At 36.9% G+C, this 17871-nt stretch overlaps 1 protein-coding gene and 1 non-coding gene across 2 annotated transcripts in view; one reads left to right on the plus strand and one right to left on the minus strand.

Moving 5' to 3' along the window:
- Positions 1–17871, plus strand: part of LOC139973915 (uncharacterized) — a 29515-nt gene that overhangs the window by 4227 nt on the left and 7417 nt on the right. The window contains exon 2 of the mRNA XM_071980804.1: positions 16617–16801. Coding sequence (XP_071836905.1) covers positions 16617–16801 — 185 coding nt within the window. The remainder of the gene's footprint in view (positions 1–16616; positions 16802–17871) is intronic.
- Trnac-aca (transfer RNA cysteine (anticodon ACA)) lies at positions 11820–11892 on the minus strand. The gene has a single exon. It is a non-coding gene; the product is annotated as a tRNA-Cys (tRNA).

Genomic DNA, 17871 nt, shown 5'->3' on the forward strand with positions numbered 1-17871 from the left:
ATGATGGAATTGGGTGGGGATACCAATTTATTATGTCACCCTAATAATGGGAATGGGAATTGTCGTCTGAACAGAGAATATGGTCTTATCTCCTACGAGCTGAAGACCAGACCGCTGATAATTTGCAAACCATTTGCAAAACATATTAGGAAATATTGTAAATTTAATATTCATGCTTCACATCACCATATGATAGGGCATTATGTATACAATGACATAGCAACCCAATTAGCTATTTGGAGACTTGTATTTTGTATGAATTATTTCTGATGGTGAAAACCTGCTACCCATCACTCCTCTAATTCCCTAAGCCTAAAGTACAGGTATACCCAGTCCTGTTCCCCATCCCTTTCTGTATTATCTTTAGCCTTAACAAACTTTAAAAAACATGTATTGTTACCGGCATCTATGTATGCATGAGTTAAATTTCTGAATGATGTATTCAAGTGAATTATAAACTGTTGTATGAAAACAAACTTTTGCTTAAATAAATTCACAGTTAAGGCATATATGTTATTTATGTTAAAAATTATCCAAAGTTGTCAGTTTTATGGTGTATCAGTCAAACTGTATGGAATTATGAATTATCCTACTACTGTAACTCATGCAGTCAACTGGAATATGTACACTGTACTTGGGCATGCATGCATATAGAGGACCTTTAACATAGAGTATCGGCCTACTGTACATCTAACTGTATTAACAATAGTCAGGTTGTATATATACATGTATGCTGATATGTTCTAAGGTTATATGAAAGTACTGTATACTACATTACTATATATATATATATATATATATATATATATATATATATATATATATATATATATATATATATATATATATATATATACTGCATATATGTATTTATTAGTATATTACTATATATTAGTACTATATTACTGTATATTACTATTTATACAACATCTAATTGTATTCTGGTCATTTGATTGGTCAATTGCTCGTTGATTGCATGCAAAATCCGCCCTATTCCACTCTATGAAATAGAACCATGGGTTATACTTTTTTGGTAGCACTTTTTTCAATGCCCCTCGTTGAATGGAACATTCCATCTTTCAACTCATGAAATATTTGCACTATTGCACGAATGGAAACCATTCATTATTTGTATAATATTACCGTAAATATATTACTGTACATACCGTATAATGTATATACTACTATATATATTACTGTAAATATATTACTGTACATACCGTATATATATATATATTACTGTAAATATATTACTGTATATATATATTACCAGTTATGTTTACCAAAGTTGCAGATCTATGCTATGTACATACATTTACGTAAAATAATGATAGAGTCCTTGTAAATACGTTGCTGGGTTAACAACAAAGGAAACATTTCTCTCAATACAGGTACAAGGTGTTTTCAAAACTGTTACAGTAAGTAGGCATTGTGGCCCTTTAGTTTGCCACTTCCCCTATGCCCTTTACCCCATGTCCACCCCCATCCCCATGCCCTTTACCACATGTCCGCCCCCATCCCCATGTCCAGCCCCCCATCCCTAAGCCCTTGATTACCATGTCCAGCCCCCATGCCCTTTCCCCATGTCCAGCCCCATGACCTCTGTCCCATGTCCAACCCCCATCACCATGCCCTTTCCCCATGTTCAGCCCCCATCCCCATGTTTAGCCCCCATCCCCATGCCCTTTACCCCATGTCCCGCCCCTATGCCCTCTATCCCAGGTCCAGCCCCCATCCTTATATGCCCTCTATCCAATGTCCAGCCCCCATTCCCCATGTCACCCCACCCCCATGCATTTTCCCCATTTCCACCCCCATCCTCATGCCCTTTCCCCATGTCCAGCCCCATGACCTCTGTCCCATGTCCAGCCCCCAACCCCATGCATTTTCCCCATGTTCAGCTCCCATCTCCATGCCCTTGCCCCATGTCCAGCCCCCATCCCCATACCCTTTAGCCCATGTCCAGCCTCCATTTGTGTGCTCTTTGACTGGAGTCCCTTGATACACCCATGCTTGAATGGTCACAGGTTATTTTTGTGCGATGATCTGGGAGTACGTCACTATAGTCTGGTGTTACTATACATACCACAATTGAATGGCAAACTGTGCTATGGTCGAGCTGATGTGGTGTGGCATATAAATATCTAGAAGAAATGAAACCTTAAACATATATGAGTTCCAGACATGGCTATTGCATTCAGGAGCAATCCACAGTTTTCCCATCAGAATGGTCTTCCAAACAGTGAAAAATCAAAACTGCAGTTGACGAAATGTTTCCTGAAAGGTAATGAGGGCGGTATTGTAGAATTTGACAAACATAGGATCCGGATGTGTGACTTGACTAATTCCCCTTGGGATCCGTACAACATTCAGTTCACCGAAATCACCTCAGCTATGATGAAATTTAAGATCATAAACTTCTGAGGTTTGTGAATGATGGAAAAATTAAAATATAGCATGTGAAAACAAATTCTGAAATGGCGTGTACAACTTCTTTTTCTGTTTGTTTATAGTTTGACCAGCTTCTAGTTAAGGGCTGAAAATGGTTGCATAAGTTACTACTCAATTAGATCCATGGATAATCATGTGTTAAATAAGTGTTAAATATCGCCCCTACACAAAGTTTAATGTCTATATCATGGGCTCGAAGAAAATTGATATTAAACAGGGAAAATAACCTGTATAACCCACAAAAAAAAATGGATGTTATATGTAGTTGTTGGAGGTCTCCAGGAACCATGCTGATGCAGAGAAGATGAAAAGGGGGGGGGGAGAGAGAAGAGGGAAGGAGGTGTAGACAGATTTGTTGGAAATACGGACAGATCGCGAGACACGATGGTCATAATTGCAGTCTTATTCCTATATCCTTAAAATAGGTCTGACGGAATCAAACTCGGATTGTACTTTTGCTTTTCAAAATTGATTGCGACTGTTTATATAGTTTATGAAGTTCAAGGTGAGATCGCAGCCTGGTTTAACACTAGTTTTTTTTGTTTTTTTTTGTTTTTATTTTTGTTTTTTACAGTTATTGTGCATTTTTGTTTACTTGTAAGGCTGTGATTACTAGTTTCAAGGTCGATTATAAATGGACACGATGCTGTGAAAATGAACAAAGTCGCACAAAAACGTTTGTTTTGATACCACCATATACAGTGAGGTTATTATGACATGTGAAGAATTAGAAAGGTATTCTTGTAAGCTATACCTGTCACAGGGGCAAGGTCAACAGAATCAGAGTCAGCAATATCTTCTGTCTTCTTGTATTATAAGGTAAACAAATGTCGCTTATAGGAACCGTTTTCTTTTCTGAATTCCTTAATTGAATGTTGACATAAGAATTCAATGTGTCGGTGGTGTGACGGCAGGACGTGTGAGGGTGTGGGTGCATAATTTACATTTCTGTATGCCCAAAGTTTGCCATGTTAAAGTACTGATTAATGATACCAAAAAAATAAAGTAGGGTTGAACTTGATGCCAAAATTTGTAGGTCCATTTTCATGATTGCATAACCCTATTGATATGCAGAGAGTCCAAAGGTCACTTGAGGTTGACATGAGTCCAAAAAAAGTACATGATTTCGATGATACTGTAATTCACTTGGATAAACTTCATACTTGGAATATAGATCTACATCAAGCGATACAACATCTTTTTAGGTCAACATAACTCAAACTCTGAAAACCTTGTAAATACTATATTTAACTGGAACTTTTGAGTTCTCATGAACTTTTATGTTTGGTAGTTATATCCACCTTATAGAGTAGTAGAACTCTGTCCATTTGGGGTCAACATTATAAGTAAAAACTCTGAAAACGTTAAAAACATGCTCTAGATTTGCATATATGTGAAAGATTGGGTGAACTTTAGACTTGCTATGTATAGATTAAACATCTTGCAGAGCATTAATCAAGAACCATGTAGAGTTCAAAGGTCGCTAAAAGTTAAAAAAGACTTGTATGATAATTTAAAATCTAAAGGTTATGCCAGACTTTATTGATGCATTGTGTGTACAAAGCACATGGATGATCCACCTCGAATCAAATTGAAAATTTTGTAATATGAGGACAAATAGAGGTCTGAAAAACCTTGTAAAGAGGCTAACAATATCCAAAAGTGACGCTTGGAAGAACTCGAATTATACCTGGCATATAATAAAATAACAATAATTATAATGGTAATGATAATAATAATAATAATTATATATAACAATAATTATATATAATAACAAGCCACTTGTATACTGCAATATGCGACGGCTTCAAAAGCGCTTTACAAAAACCACCTAAAATAAATAAAAACAGTCTGTTCATCAATTGTACTGTCAAAGTTAGGCCATAGAGTACTACAAAATGGCGACATAATTTCAAAGAATACTTTCGATAATATTTAAACCAAATGCCCTGATAATGCCGATCAGCTATATATCTGCAATCTAAACAAGCTATCAAAGATGTGTCTTTTGTTTTAGCAGCTGTATTATATGTGGAGATGAATCAATTAACCGTTGTTTACACTCAAATATGACAGTGTGAATCAAAGTAGAAATTTGACGGATAGATAGCTAATTCATCTAATTTGTTAAATGTCTTCCACAATTGCACCGCGGAAACAATGAAATAACTGATAATGCAAATGCAGAAACGTTTGCAAAACAGAATCGGTGGGAATTTTTCTGCATATCTAGGTTTAAAATGTTACATCCTAATTATGTATTTATTGTTTAACGGAAATACATGCATTTTTTTCTTTCAAGTTTTTGGGGACATTTTATGAATTCATCTGGCAACAACCTAGTTTATAGTCATGCAATCATGGTACTTGAGCCAGAAATATTGTTGTTCTTCGTCATAATTTAAAAAGATAGAGGAAGGTTGTATCTCTATAGTGAAAATATTTGTATTCCACCAGAGATATATATGTAGGAACAAGATTGTAATGCTGACATCATACTAACAGTGTAGAATCATGTTCTCTTTGAAGTCTAGACAGTGTCATATAGTCTAACACTATATATATATAGAAACTGATTAAGAGCGTAGGAACTATCCACTTATATGTGTGCACAGGATAGATCATGTAGATTGAGAGGAACAATCAGGTTAATGGATGAACACTATATCTTGTAGACGGTGAGCCTGGGAACTATAGCTAGTTCTGTGTGAACACTACATGGTCTCTCAGATTTAGAGAAACTATTCAATCTATGTGTGAACACTACAGGCTAGATCATGTAGAGGAACAATCAGGTTAATGTATGAACACTAGGTCTCGTAGATTTAGAGAAACTATTCAGTTTATGTGTGAACACTACAGGCTAGATCATGTAGATTGAGAGGAACAATCAGGTTCATGTATGAACACTAGGTCTTGTAGATCGTGAGCCTAGGAACTATAGCTAGTTATGTGTGAACACTATAGGTCTCGTAGATTTAGAGAAACTATCCAGTTATGTGTGAACACTACAGGCTAGATCATGTAGATTGAGAGGAACAATCAGGTTCATGTATGAACACTAGGTCTTGTAGATCGTGAGCCTAGGAACTATAGCTAGTTATGTGTGAACACTATAGGTCTCGTAGATTTAGAGAAACTATCCAGTTATGTGCGAACACTATAGGTCTTGTTGAGTGAGAGTAAAGTATATGTGACTGTTGTGACATATATGTCACATGACATACTCAACCAAGATACACAGTTAATTTGACAGTCAAAAAATGTTAGATATGTCAGTATAGTTTAGCTATTTTAAGCATATGTCACATGAATGTCACATATATGTCACATGACATACTTAACCAAAGATAAACAGTTAATGTGACAGTCAAATATTAGAATGATATGTAATACTTAAGCTGTATATGTCACGTATGTCACATGACATACTCAACCAAAGATACACAGTTTATGTACTGTAACAGTCAAATGTTAGATTATGTTAGCAGTTTAGCCGTCTTAAGTATATCACTTTAATGTCACATATGTCACATGACATACTCAACCAAAGATAAACAGTAAATGTGACAGTCAAATGTTAGAATATATGTCAGTAGTTCAGCCGGCTTGAGTATATATATGCCACTTTAATGTCACATATATGTCAAAAAGTTAATGTGACATTCCAATATCAGAATATGTCAGTAGTTTAGCTGGATTAAGTATATGTCACATATATTTGTCATATGACATATTGAACCAAAGATATACATTTTGTGTGACAGCCAAATATTAGAATGATATGTCAACAGTTAAAATTAAACAGCTGGCATTTGTCAAGCAAAAATGTACACATTCAGCTATTTTAGTACAATTGCTATCAGGACATATTATTTGCCTTCTATATGACATATTTAAAGCAGCATTTTGCGTTGGGTGGCTTTTTTAACATGTGCATCGATTTTTTTACATGTATCAATCATAAAACAGCAATCTAAGATACCATCCAAGTTTCACCCTGCCAAGAGCGTTAATTAGCGAGTAATTAACGATTTATGTCGATAAATGAGAAGAGTGTCCTCGACAAATTTCACAGTTAAAATTAATCGCATACAATTCCGCCAAACCCACTAGTTTGAATTCAACCAATCAGAGATGCAGGTTTAGTTATGAGCCGTTGCTAAAAATAGATTCAAGACTTCGCGTTGGTTGTACCAGGGAGTTGTTATGCAACTCCCTGGTACAACTGCCATATAGACTGTACACAAATCAAGCGTGGTGTTATATTACGTATCTGTCAATGACGTTCGTAGAGTTTAAATATTCATATTATGGGCGAGGTTTATTGGGTTCCCAACGGAAAATATCTTGGAGAACAACAAAGTTGAAAGTTGCAAATTTTTCGACTTTTATGCCACCATTTGAAGTAAAATATAAATAGATTAGCTAGTTGTGTATGTCGTTATGGCAAAGTGGAATCAGTGAGGTTGAGAAAAATCGTAGAAAAGGACGCAAAATGCTGCTTTAATATTGACTGGAATACATCCACCTTCCTTTCCCATTCCTTCTGGTCATCTCACCTCTTCCCCCCTTTCCCCCATGCCTCTTCCACCAATGTCTGGAACTTCAAAGCCTGGATTTAACCCAAAATAATTGCATAACAAAGTGCTCATATTTAGGGGTCAGTATTAAAAATCACCAGATTATAAGCTTCAGGAGCTTGTTGTTAGTACAAAGAGGAAAAGAACAATGAGTGTCATTTGTACAAAATTTAGCATTTATCCCAACCCCTGGCAGAGGGGGGTTGGGGAGGGGGTGCAGCCCCACCAAACCCAGTGCCTTCGTCATGAATTGTCTGGAACTAATTCAGCAGATGATCATTAACAAGCCAATACTAGCAGAAACTGTAGGTGCTCAACTTAGGGACACCTGCAGTGACTATAATAACAGAAACTTAGTTGGCAATTTGACAAAATATATAGCAGTGCAAATATTGCAAAATTAATTAATCTCTTTTCTGGGGTAATTGTCTGGAGTTCACTATTAAAGGAGTGTCAATTTTGACCTCTTTTATTCTCTTCCTTTTCACATAATATCCCCAGTCAAATGTATATATGAGTCATCAGTCTTTTCAAGGTGTTGAAAAGAATATTTCATGCAGAAAATTGTTAGAACCATTTTTCAATAAATTGAACCTTAAACTTGGTGCGTACAAAACACAGCACGCCCACCTGATCACTAGAGCTAAACGGTATGACCACATCACCCCAATTCTTAAGCATCTTCATTGGCTTCCTAGGGTTTTAGTGCTGTATCCAATTCAAAATATTGGTCTTTACATACATGGCACTTTCATTATTTGGCTCTGGAGTACACGTACTTGATTTGGTTAAGAAACATCCCTCTAAACTCAAATCTTAGATCCTAAAACAAAATCCCTGCTTGATGTAGGTCTGTATAAGTCAGACAAAGTTTTACGACAATCAGTGTTTCAGTGTGGCAGCTGCAAAACTGTACCACAAATCTTATACTTATATGTGGATGCCCCATATTAAGTACAAGAACCTTATTTTGTTTTGGTAAATGTCAAAGGTCATTTGAGGTCACCAAAAGTGAAATTGTAAAAACCTTGTAAACATGAAATATTGAACACCTTGCAAATGTACAAAACCTGTGTTTTATCATGTAGTGTAATTGTTTATCACAATAGTGGTACAGGACATGTTATAAGAGCTATAGCTTCAAGTGACACAGCATACAGCATAAGTCTAGTGTGATGAAGTCATCGAAACTTGTATGCAGTTTGGCATTCTGGTTTATTATTAGACCGGTTCAATCAAAGGCCAGTGTGTCATATTTTAATTTTGGAATGACTATTGTGGTTTGGTTTCTTTAATTGCATTGGATGGTCTTTTTACAGTTTGCCAGGCCATGCATGCAAAAGAAATGGCAAGTTAATAATGGTGTGTGATTGGCATTGTTTCTTTCATGGTTGTTTTAGTATTTATTATGTCTGCGATTTAACTGGCAATGTTCCAAAAAGTTTTTGCACTTTATTCCGGGTCGCCAGGTTACGATAGCATATTGACTTTGCCATGTTTCTGAATGTTAGTCAGAGTTGAATTTTTTGACCACCAAAAAAATCTATTCCTGAACAGTTGGGGGATTGTTTAATTTCAAGACAATTTGGGGAGAAATGATTTTGAGGGCCGTACTGTTTGTATAAAAACATAAATGACATAAGAAAGTAACATAAAAGCATAAGTGACTATTGTTTTACCGTCTGCTATATTGTAAGCTTAAAGTATTTTTCAATAGTTATTCCAGTTTTTCAGCTTGATAAAGTATGCTAAATAATTTTGAATGCTCCTTTAAGGCTACATTGATTAAAGGCATTGAAGACTCGCCCCAAACCGCATGTCGCCCTCTGAAAAAAAGTTAACTTTCCGTTGCTTGCTAGTCTTCATGTCGCTACAAAATGCAGACAGTAATGAAACGTGACACCTTGTTATCTTTTATCTGGACCTGAGATCAGGGAGTTCCATAGCAACTCCCTGCTGAGATGTCCATCGCTGCTATATACACTGTGTGGTGGGTATTGACAGTAGCTGTATGTAGTGACTGTACACTAGTGTCTAATTACGAGTCTGGTAAGCTGTGTGTGTATTTTCTGGGATCGATGGTGGTGTCTAACATTTCTGTTACACGTCATTCGAAACAAGGTCAGATTAACAGCATCAGACGTTTCTTTGTGCGCGAGTCTTCACTCCCTTTAACACATAAACTCCTCAGACTTACATTTAGTGACTATATATATGTTAATGTAGTTTTATAAATTTTAATACTAATCACTGATCCAGCTCTCTCACCGGTCTCCCTGCAGTCTACATGTGTACATTCATATCTACCTGAACTACGTAATAATAATAATAATAATAATCAGCAGTTATTTTTACGACGCTTTAAGCGACCACAAGTGTGGGAGAAACACCGCAAGGCTTACGAAAATTTTCAACTTACACATCAGGTGGCTTGCAATTTAACATTTGAACACAAATTTTGGAATCTTATCAATTTAGAAAGTCATTTCAGATGAGAAAACCATAGATTACTCTTGGATGAAAATCCCATCTTACTATGACCCGCCTGGGTATCGAACCTGGAACCTCGCGATTGCTAAGCCCCATTGCTTCAAATGCCACAGCCTTTCTCCACTTGGCCACAGCACTGTGCCCCCCCCCCCCCCCACCATTTCAAGGGCATCCTACTTGGGATCTACTGGTCATTCAAAGAATATCAACTATGTGTTTTCAAGCTATAGACTCTTCTTCTGAGTTTTGTCTCTTTGGTGTTCCCTTTTTGTCCAGACTTTGTCAGAATCAACTTTTTCCTTCACCTTCTCAAAGCACTGCATAAGTAGCGTTTTCAAATTTGGTGTTTTCATAACTTTGTTGTTTTGTGACAGTCAAGCTCATTTCAGGCATACGTACTATTTGTATAGGTACCAGTTTCACAGTACCTTCCATATATACCACAGTGTTAGCTGTATAATAGGCCATAGAAAGTCGTCATGTTATCATATTGAGTTTTGTTTTACATCGGAGGCAAGCTGCACGACTTAAGTGGTCTGTGGAGTTAGACTCATTAGTCCAGCCAATTTAATTGATAATTAAGCCTCAGTTGTCTGAAGGGTCATATCTCAAGAATTTAGACTGGTAAGTCGTCTGCAGTGTAAGAACTATTAAACTGAATCCCTGGATTGACAGTCCATCTAATTATAACAGATCCACAGCAAACATGATATAAGTGAATGTTGTGCATTTGTATATAAATGCCATACACCCTTAAAGTATACACAGAGGTATATATTTGTGTAGTGGGAAACTGATGTATGTGATTGCAGTTTTCTTTTGATTTATCTGGTAACTGTACATAATTTGTACCTAATTCTATCCATATATTTAATTCACAACTTGTGAGAAGATAAGTTTCTTATTTGTATAACTTGCTGTATATATATATATATATGTTTGTATTACTGTATGTGTCTCGCAGTCTATTGATACTTATACTATTGCTTCTTCTCTTTTTTCGTTTACGACCTGTGTAAACCGAATTTCGGAATGTGGACAATAAATTCAGTTCAATTCAATTCAATACCTGAGTGGCGGAGCTAGGGGTATTGGTCAGGAGGGGCGAGAATGGTCTGTAGGGGCGCTTTCGGCACTATCTAAGCGGAGCACCACCACTGGTTGGCGCGTAGCGTACAGAAAATTTTTGAGTAAAGATACTCCCTAGATCGCCGGAAATGACTCTTTTCGGGCCTGGTTAATTTGCAGATAAACGAAGAATAAATAGGTGTCATCGCCAAATTACACCAACAAAATGTGACAAATGTGAATAAGTAGATGAGAGCGCAATAAAAAAGTCAATAATCGCGAATAAGTAAAAAGTGGTAAAGAGCTGAAAAGGGCGTCAGCAGTTCATTTGAGTCCGTCAGGGGGGGGGCATCCGCCCCCCCTGACTGTATGGACGCTCTGCCACATGTTCAATACACATTGGGTTTGTTTTTTGATACAAACCAAGTATAAGAATTGTAAATATAGACATTCGTTTACTCTATATATTCAGTGTCATGCATGAATGACCTTGGTATTTGGATGATAGGACCAGCTTCCCTAAAATACATTCTCCCATTGAGATCTGTGTATTGTTGTTTTTGTTTGAAAGGGAACTATCTGTATCGTTGTGGTTTGAAAGGGAACTATGTATACACTCATCATTATGTGTATTATTAAGTTATGTGTCCCCTGGATTGGAAGATAACAAGAACATCTATTAAAGTTAGTTAACCGTGAAGTCATATATGCTACAAAACCCGTCATTTTGACAAACAACGGGATCTAACAAATTTTTTTTCGAACCAAAGATGCAAGTCATTCTAGGACTATCTGGTAAAAAACAGATGTAAGTCGGAACTATCCTCTCCCCCTGCCCCTCCTCCCTCCCACACGCATAGAGATCATTCCTAGATGACACATGTACTTCCATGTACATATTAGGATCATGTACAGTCATAACACTTGGGTAATACGTCCTCAATACAGTTAAACAAAGCCAATTAATACGCATTCACACACAAGTAGAATCACTGTGGTCGAGTGGTAGGGACTTCGGTCTGTGACACAAGATCAGGGGTCCAATTCCTGCCTTCGCCTGATGAGTCCCAAAGGGACCAAACCGCAGTGGAATTTTTCTGGTGTGTTGTTCTGTATTTATTTAATATATATATGTTAATGAAATGGAGGTAAACGACAAAGGCAAATGAATATATATATATGAAAATCGTAATGAGTTGGAAAATCAAGAACAGTGAAAAAACTTTCAGCCTCCACCGGGATTCGAACCCGGGCCTCCCGCTTTGTAAGCGGACACCCTAACCAACTAGGCCATGGACGCTGATTGTATGTCCAGAGGTTCTAAACCGGTAAGGAAGGTCGTAATTCCACTGTAGGCGTTTGTCACCTGTATCGAACAATACTAGTTCTGTTTTCGGTGACATATTTTGCCTTACTCTAGAGATCAAACATGATGCTAACCAACTCGAAAATCATTTGTGATTCCTAAAGCCGGATCTCGAAAGAGATATTTTGAACAGACTTTATGTTAATGAAATGGAGGTAAACGACAAAGGCAAATGAATATATATAAATGAAAATCGTAATGAGTTGGAGGCTGGAAGTTTTTTCACTGTTCTTGATTTTTCCAACTCATTATATATATATATATATATATATATATATAAATGAAAATCGTAATGAGTTGGAAAATCAAGAACAGTGAAAAAACTTTTAGCCTCCGCCGGGATTCGATATATATATATATATATATATATATATATATATATATATATATATATATATATATATATATATATTTATAGATAGATAGATAGATAGATATATATATATATGTATATATATATATATATATATATATATATGTATATATATATTTACACTATATTCCATCTGTCAGGAATTCGTTCTTCCCCTGCCCCTCCTCCCTTCCACACCCACAGAGATCATTCCTACACATACGACACATACTTCCTTACATTCCATCTGTCAGGACATAACAACAGTTGTGCAACTTACTGTAGGCTTGTCCAAAAGAACAACAATATGTTAGAGAAGATTCAGTGACATTATTTCCGAGTGTATGTTTGATCGTCCTCTGTCTTTGTGTCCTCTCTGCAATTAATAGCCCCATCTACACTGTTTACATGTGAAGTACCTCTGAGTGACAGTCTGGTCAGTGAATGAGGAGGAATCAATAAACTGGATGGGTTTCTTTCATTCAGAGTGGATTAAACAATTCTCAAAAGAAAAGCCTCTTCATGATCCCTATAGAATCCGGTTATCGTTGCACCTCTCTCATCCCCTTTGTAGCTTTGATATATAGGTCCACCTTGCTGTAGCTTTGACTTTACCTGTGTATGAGATGGGTACATGTATCAGTGTATTTGCATTAAGACTTACACCCACTACGGAGGAGTTTTGACAGTGTAATTGTCATCGATTTGATAGAGCCATCAGGTCTGTGTACATGACATACAGGTACCAGCACATTACACTATTGAGGAGCTTTTTTCATTTCTTTTACCATACTCCTGCTTGAATTAAACTTCTTTGGATTATCTGTTAGACAGAGTAAGAAAAGACAGACATCATACATACATGTGCTACATTGCTTTTAAGTGATTTTCTCTCAAGGAAAGCAGGCTATACCTACAACCAAATTTGGTGAAAATGTGGATATTTATGTAGTTGCTGTATTCTTCCAAAAGCATGTAAGCATCTCATGTAGGTTTTCAATTAAGTATAAGACAGCTATGAGGCAGAGGCTTTGGTACGTTCTGATTCCCAGGTATGTTAAATAAGACCTCTTCTTTTACATATAAAGTGTAATGTACAGTGAGACCCCGAGTATTGGAACTGGTCGGGACCGAAGGTAGTTCGGATAATCAAATTTTCATCAGTTAACTTGTTTTTGACTATAAGACTCCTACAGTATGTAATGCGATATTATGCCTTCTAAATGATTGTGTATATTATTTTCCATGTTCATGAATTGATTATTTCACAAATTGTATTCAGAAATAAAAAGTAAAGAAGCATTTGTTTTTCATTTTGGGAGGTTGGGGGGGGGGGGGGGTGGGGGTGTTCAGTAGTCTATATATTAACCGCCTATAGGCCTCTTACAGGAAACACTAGAGCCAGTGGTTTTATCCTAGCCAAATACCGATTCCCATAACAAGCTGAAATTTCACTGACAACTTAAGAGGTTCTTGTCAAGAAAAGTAAGGGAGAAAGTAGATTCAGCTTTGGCCTAATAAAGCTCTGTCATGTATGAATAATTTACCTTGAGGTAAGCGGCATCACTGGACGCCGAATGATTTAATAATATATGAAATATAAATACCATATATTAAAGTGATGGCATTTTTATATAAATTTATATTGTATTATTAATATTATTTGAATATATTTTTATGTATATTTATACGTCGAGTGTTAGCTCAGTGGTTAACGCCGGTGCCTTTCAATCATTAGGTCCCCGGTTCGAGTCACTCCCAGATTAATGTATGTCGTCCAGTTACAGAGTTGTTGACAGTTAACAATTCATAATCATGGATGTTAAATATGAATGTAAGAGACTGACTTCGGTCAGCTTGCGGCTTTTATAAGCCAATGAGGCTTCTTTGTGAGTTCCTGCTTGCAGGAGGATCTAAAATACATACATACATTGAAGTGCTGTTATCATGAAATAAAACATACTCAAGAGCACTGCACAAAAGAACCAATACTTGGAATATAAAAAAGTAATAACAACAGCAATAAAAGTAAAAAATGCTATAAGACAGGGTTATAAACCACAATAAAGAACATAAAAATATTAATATACATAAAAATGCCATCATCCTTGTAGTCATTGCTGACTTTGCAATCCGCGGTCCCCGCGCACAATTTTGGAAGGTCGGTAAAAGCGGTGACTCCATAGTTTTTCCCTCTCGGAAATATCAAAAATGCATTCATTTTTGAGGGAGTTTTGAAATGCTCATCAGATTATGTAACCATTATCACTTACTCAATTAGACTAAACTATCACTTGATAAGAATAATTTAGACTATGGCAGATGTATATTATGCCTGGACATTAAACCTACAGTATATAATTCCATGCATTGCTTATAAAATAACCGTGGTCGCAGACGACTGGTGATGATTGTGATATGCAAGATAAGGTATATAATTCATTTTTTAATTTTTAATTTCATATTTAACTCATTGGTAATAACGTATATCATTGGTTTATAGTGCTCTGTCTTATTCCAAACCTACCGAGTATCAAGGCAGATATATATACCAACGCTGGTTTTGTTTGATATCTAGACATTGGATGTTCTTTATTTCCTGTTGGCATTCATAATATTTGTCAATATTTGTTTATTCTTGACTCTGTCAAAGTCATGTGTGTGACATAGTGTATAAAGAAGATTATCAAACAAGCTTGAAACTCAATTATCCTTTTAACACTACAATACAGCTGTCATTGCTGACCACAAATTTGGTTAAAGGGTGTGAAGACACACCACAAAAAGAAATGTCTAATGCTGGTAATCTGACCTAGTTTCGAATGAGGTGTAACAGAAGTGTTAGACATCACCATCGATCCCAGAAAATACACACACAGCTTGCTACCGTCGGTAATTAGACACTAGTGTACAGTCAGTACATACAGCTGCGGTCAATACCCACAGCACAGTGTACAAACGATACAGCGATGGACATCTCAGGTCCAGCTTAAGATAACAAGGTATCACGTTTCATTACTGTCTGCATTTTGTAGCGACAAGAGAAAAACTTCACTTGCAAGCAATGGACAGTTAACTTTTTAAAGATGGCGGCACACTGTTTGGGGCGAGTCTTCAATGCCTTTAAGACTTCCATCTTTAATACAAACTCAGTGTGGTCTACTAGCTCTAAAGATATAGAGACGATGCTAACACAAAATGTAGGTAAATGTATGCACGGTTGGTTGTACTATAGTTTGCAATCTTTTTGTAATAACAGTTCTGACTATTGTCCATCTTTTGGAGCCATTTTTTATAGCTGGGCAAGCATTTTCAGCGATAACCCAATTGATCATAGATGATGTCCTTTTAAATATTTTCACTTTTTTTAAGTATCGATATCAATGTATTCAATATCTTGGACTAAATTTAAGAGCCATTCTAGCTAGGAGTTTTTGGAGGTTAACAGGACTATGTTACGCTTGTAAATGATGTTCACCTTAGGATGGGTCCCATTTAGGGGTTTCTGTACCCCTTCCCTATATGAGAAATTTTTGTTTGGGTGGGTTAACATGGGGCTGTGATGCAACATGGTTTTCTAACATTTTTCATCAGTTTTAAGCACAGTCTAAGTTTTAAACCACATTTTGTAGCATGCATGTATTATTAAATGTCAGTCATTTAGAAGAAATCCCCTTCACTTTCCTTTTCCCCACCCCATCCCCCTCTCCATCCCCCTCCCCATCCCCACTTAACGATTACGATTATTAAAAACATGGGCAATTTTAGTCGTGAACGTCCTTCAAAACACTGCTGACCGCCAGCCAATCAGTTGTTCTGGCTGAAAGGTACAAGACTTAAAACTGGGAAAAATCTTGAGCAGTCATAATCTTAATTTATACACAGGGACACTGCAGCCCAACATAATCCCAAGATTTAGTTGTCCATGTCATGACCAGCAAATGACCAGCAAGTTGAGTCGGTTCACGATCGGCTGAGTGTATAGCCGGTTTATTTTAGACAAATGAAGAAAGCTAGAATGGCTTGGCTACTACTGTACGTGTGACGTCAGAAACTAATTGCATATAAATATACTTGTCAAAATAGATATTCAATTACATATCTCGGCAACAGAACAAGATTCAACAAACCATGAAGACGGAAGTTGGGGCAACAATTTTCTTTGGTCCAACGTTTGACCGGGAACGATTCGAATGTTCGGAATCAAGAGTTCGATGTAGAGATTGTAATTGACCCTTTAAAGCCCTTGAGAAAGTGTTGCTTGAATTTTCACTTCTTCTGTTTTACTTTTTCTTTGTTTTAACAGCTCCGAAAACCATCCAAGTTCGTCGGCTACCACACATCATCCTCATGACAACTCAAGTTCGTCCCAACAAAACCCTCAGCTTGTGAGAGGGGTATCGAGTGATTTATATAGGACCCTGGATCGCCGGATAGAGATGGAGAGACGGATAAGGACCGAAACCATGTCCACCAGGGTGGATTCTAGAGGTAACGGGTTACTCTCTGTGGGAGAAATATTCAAATTCAACCATGCATTATCAATAAGTACCCATGGAATGTGGTTGAGATCCGTGTTATAAGGACCGAAACCCTGTCCACCAGGGTGGATTCTAGAGGTAACGGGTTACTCTCTGTGGGAGAAATATTCAAATTCAACCATGCATTACCAATAAGTACCCATGGAATGTGGTCGAGATCCGTGTTATAAGGACCGAAACCATGTCCACCAGGGTAGATTCTAGAGGTAACGGGTTAATCTCTGTGGGAGAAATATTCAAATTCAACCATGCATTACCAATAAGTACCCATGGAATATGGTTGAGATCCCTGTTATAAGGACCAAAACCATGTCCACCAGGGTGGATTCTAGAGGTAATGGGTAATACTCTCTATGGGAGAATTATTCAAATTCAACCATGCATTACCAATAATTACCCATGGAATGTGGTCGAGATCCGTGTTATAAGGACCGAAACCATGTCCACCAGGGTGGATTCTAGAGGTAACGGGTTACTCTCTGTGGGAGAAATATTCAAATTCAACTATGCATTACCAATAATTACCCATGGAATGTGGTTGAGATCCATGTTATAAGGACCGAAACCATGTCCACCAGGGTGGATTCTAGAGGTAATGGGTAATACTCTCTATGGGAGAACTATTCAAATTCAACCATGCATTACCAATAATTACCCATGCAATGTGATAGCGGAGATCCGTGTTATTATACGGTTCCTCTAAAACAGTTAAAGAAAGAACTTCATGACTGAAGCAAGGGGGGGGGGGGGGGACGGGAGAGTGTATCTTCACTCAGGTAGTAAGGATTTTATTAGACATGTAATTCTAGTTTAGGCCTGTTTATGTTTCTTATTTTATATTGTTTTATATTTTTGTGTAAATTAATTTACTGCATTGCATTTCTGTACCTTTTCATATTTATATTCGAATACTCTGTGACTTTTTTCTGCAAACGTGCCAAGTTCCAGCTTGGGATTTCATTAATTATGACTTTCTATAATTTAAATTTAAATAAGCTAGATGTACACAGTACCAGTGTT

The sequence above is a fragment of the Apostichopus japonicus genome, chromosome 9, assembly GCF_037975245.1.
Source record: "Apostichopus japonicus isolate 1M-3 chromosome 9, ASM3797524v1, whole genome shotgun sequence".
Classification (NCBI taxonomy): Eukaryota; Metazoa; Echinodermata; class Holothuroidea; order Aspidochirotida; family Stichopodidae; genus Apostichopus; species Apostichopus japonicus.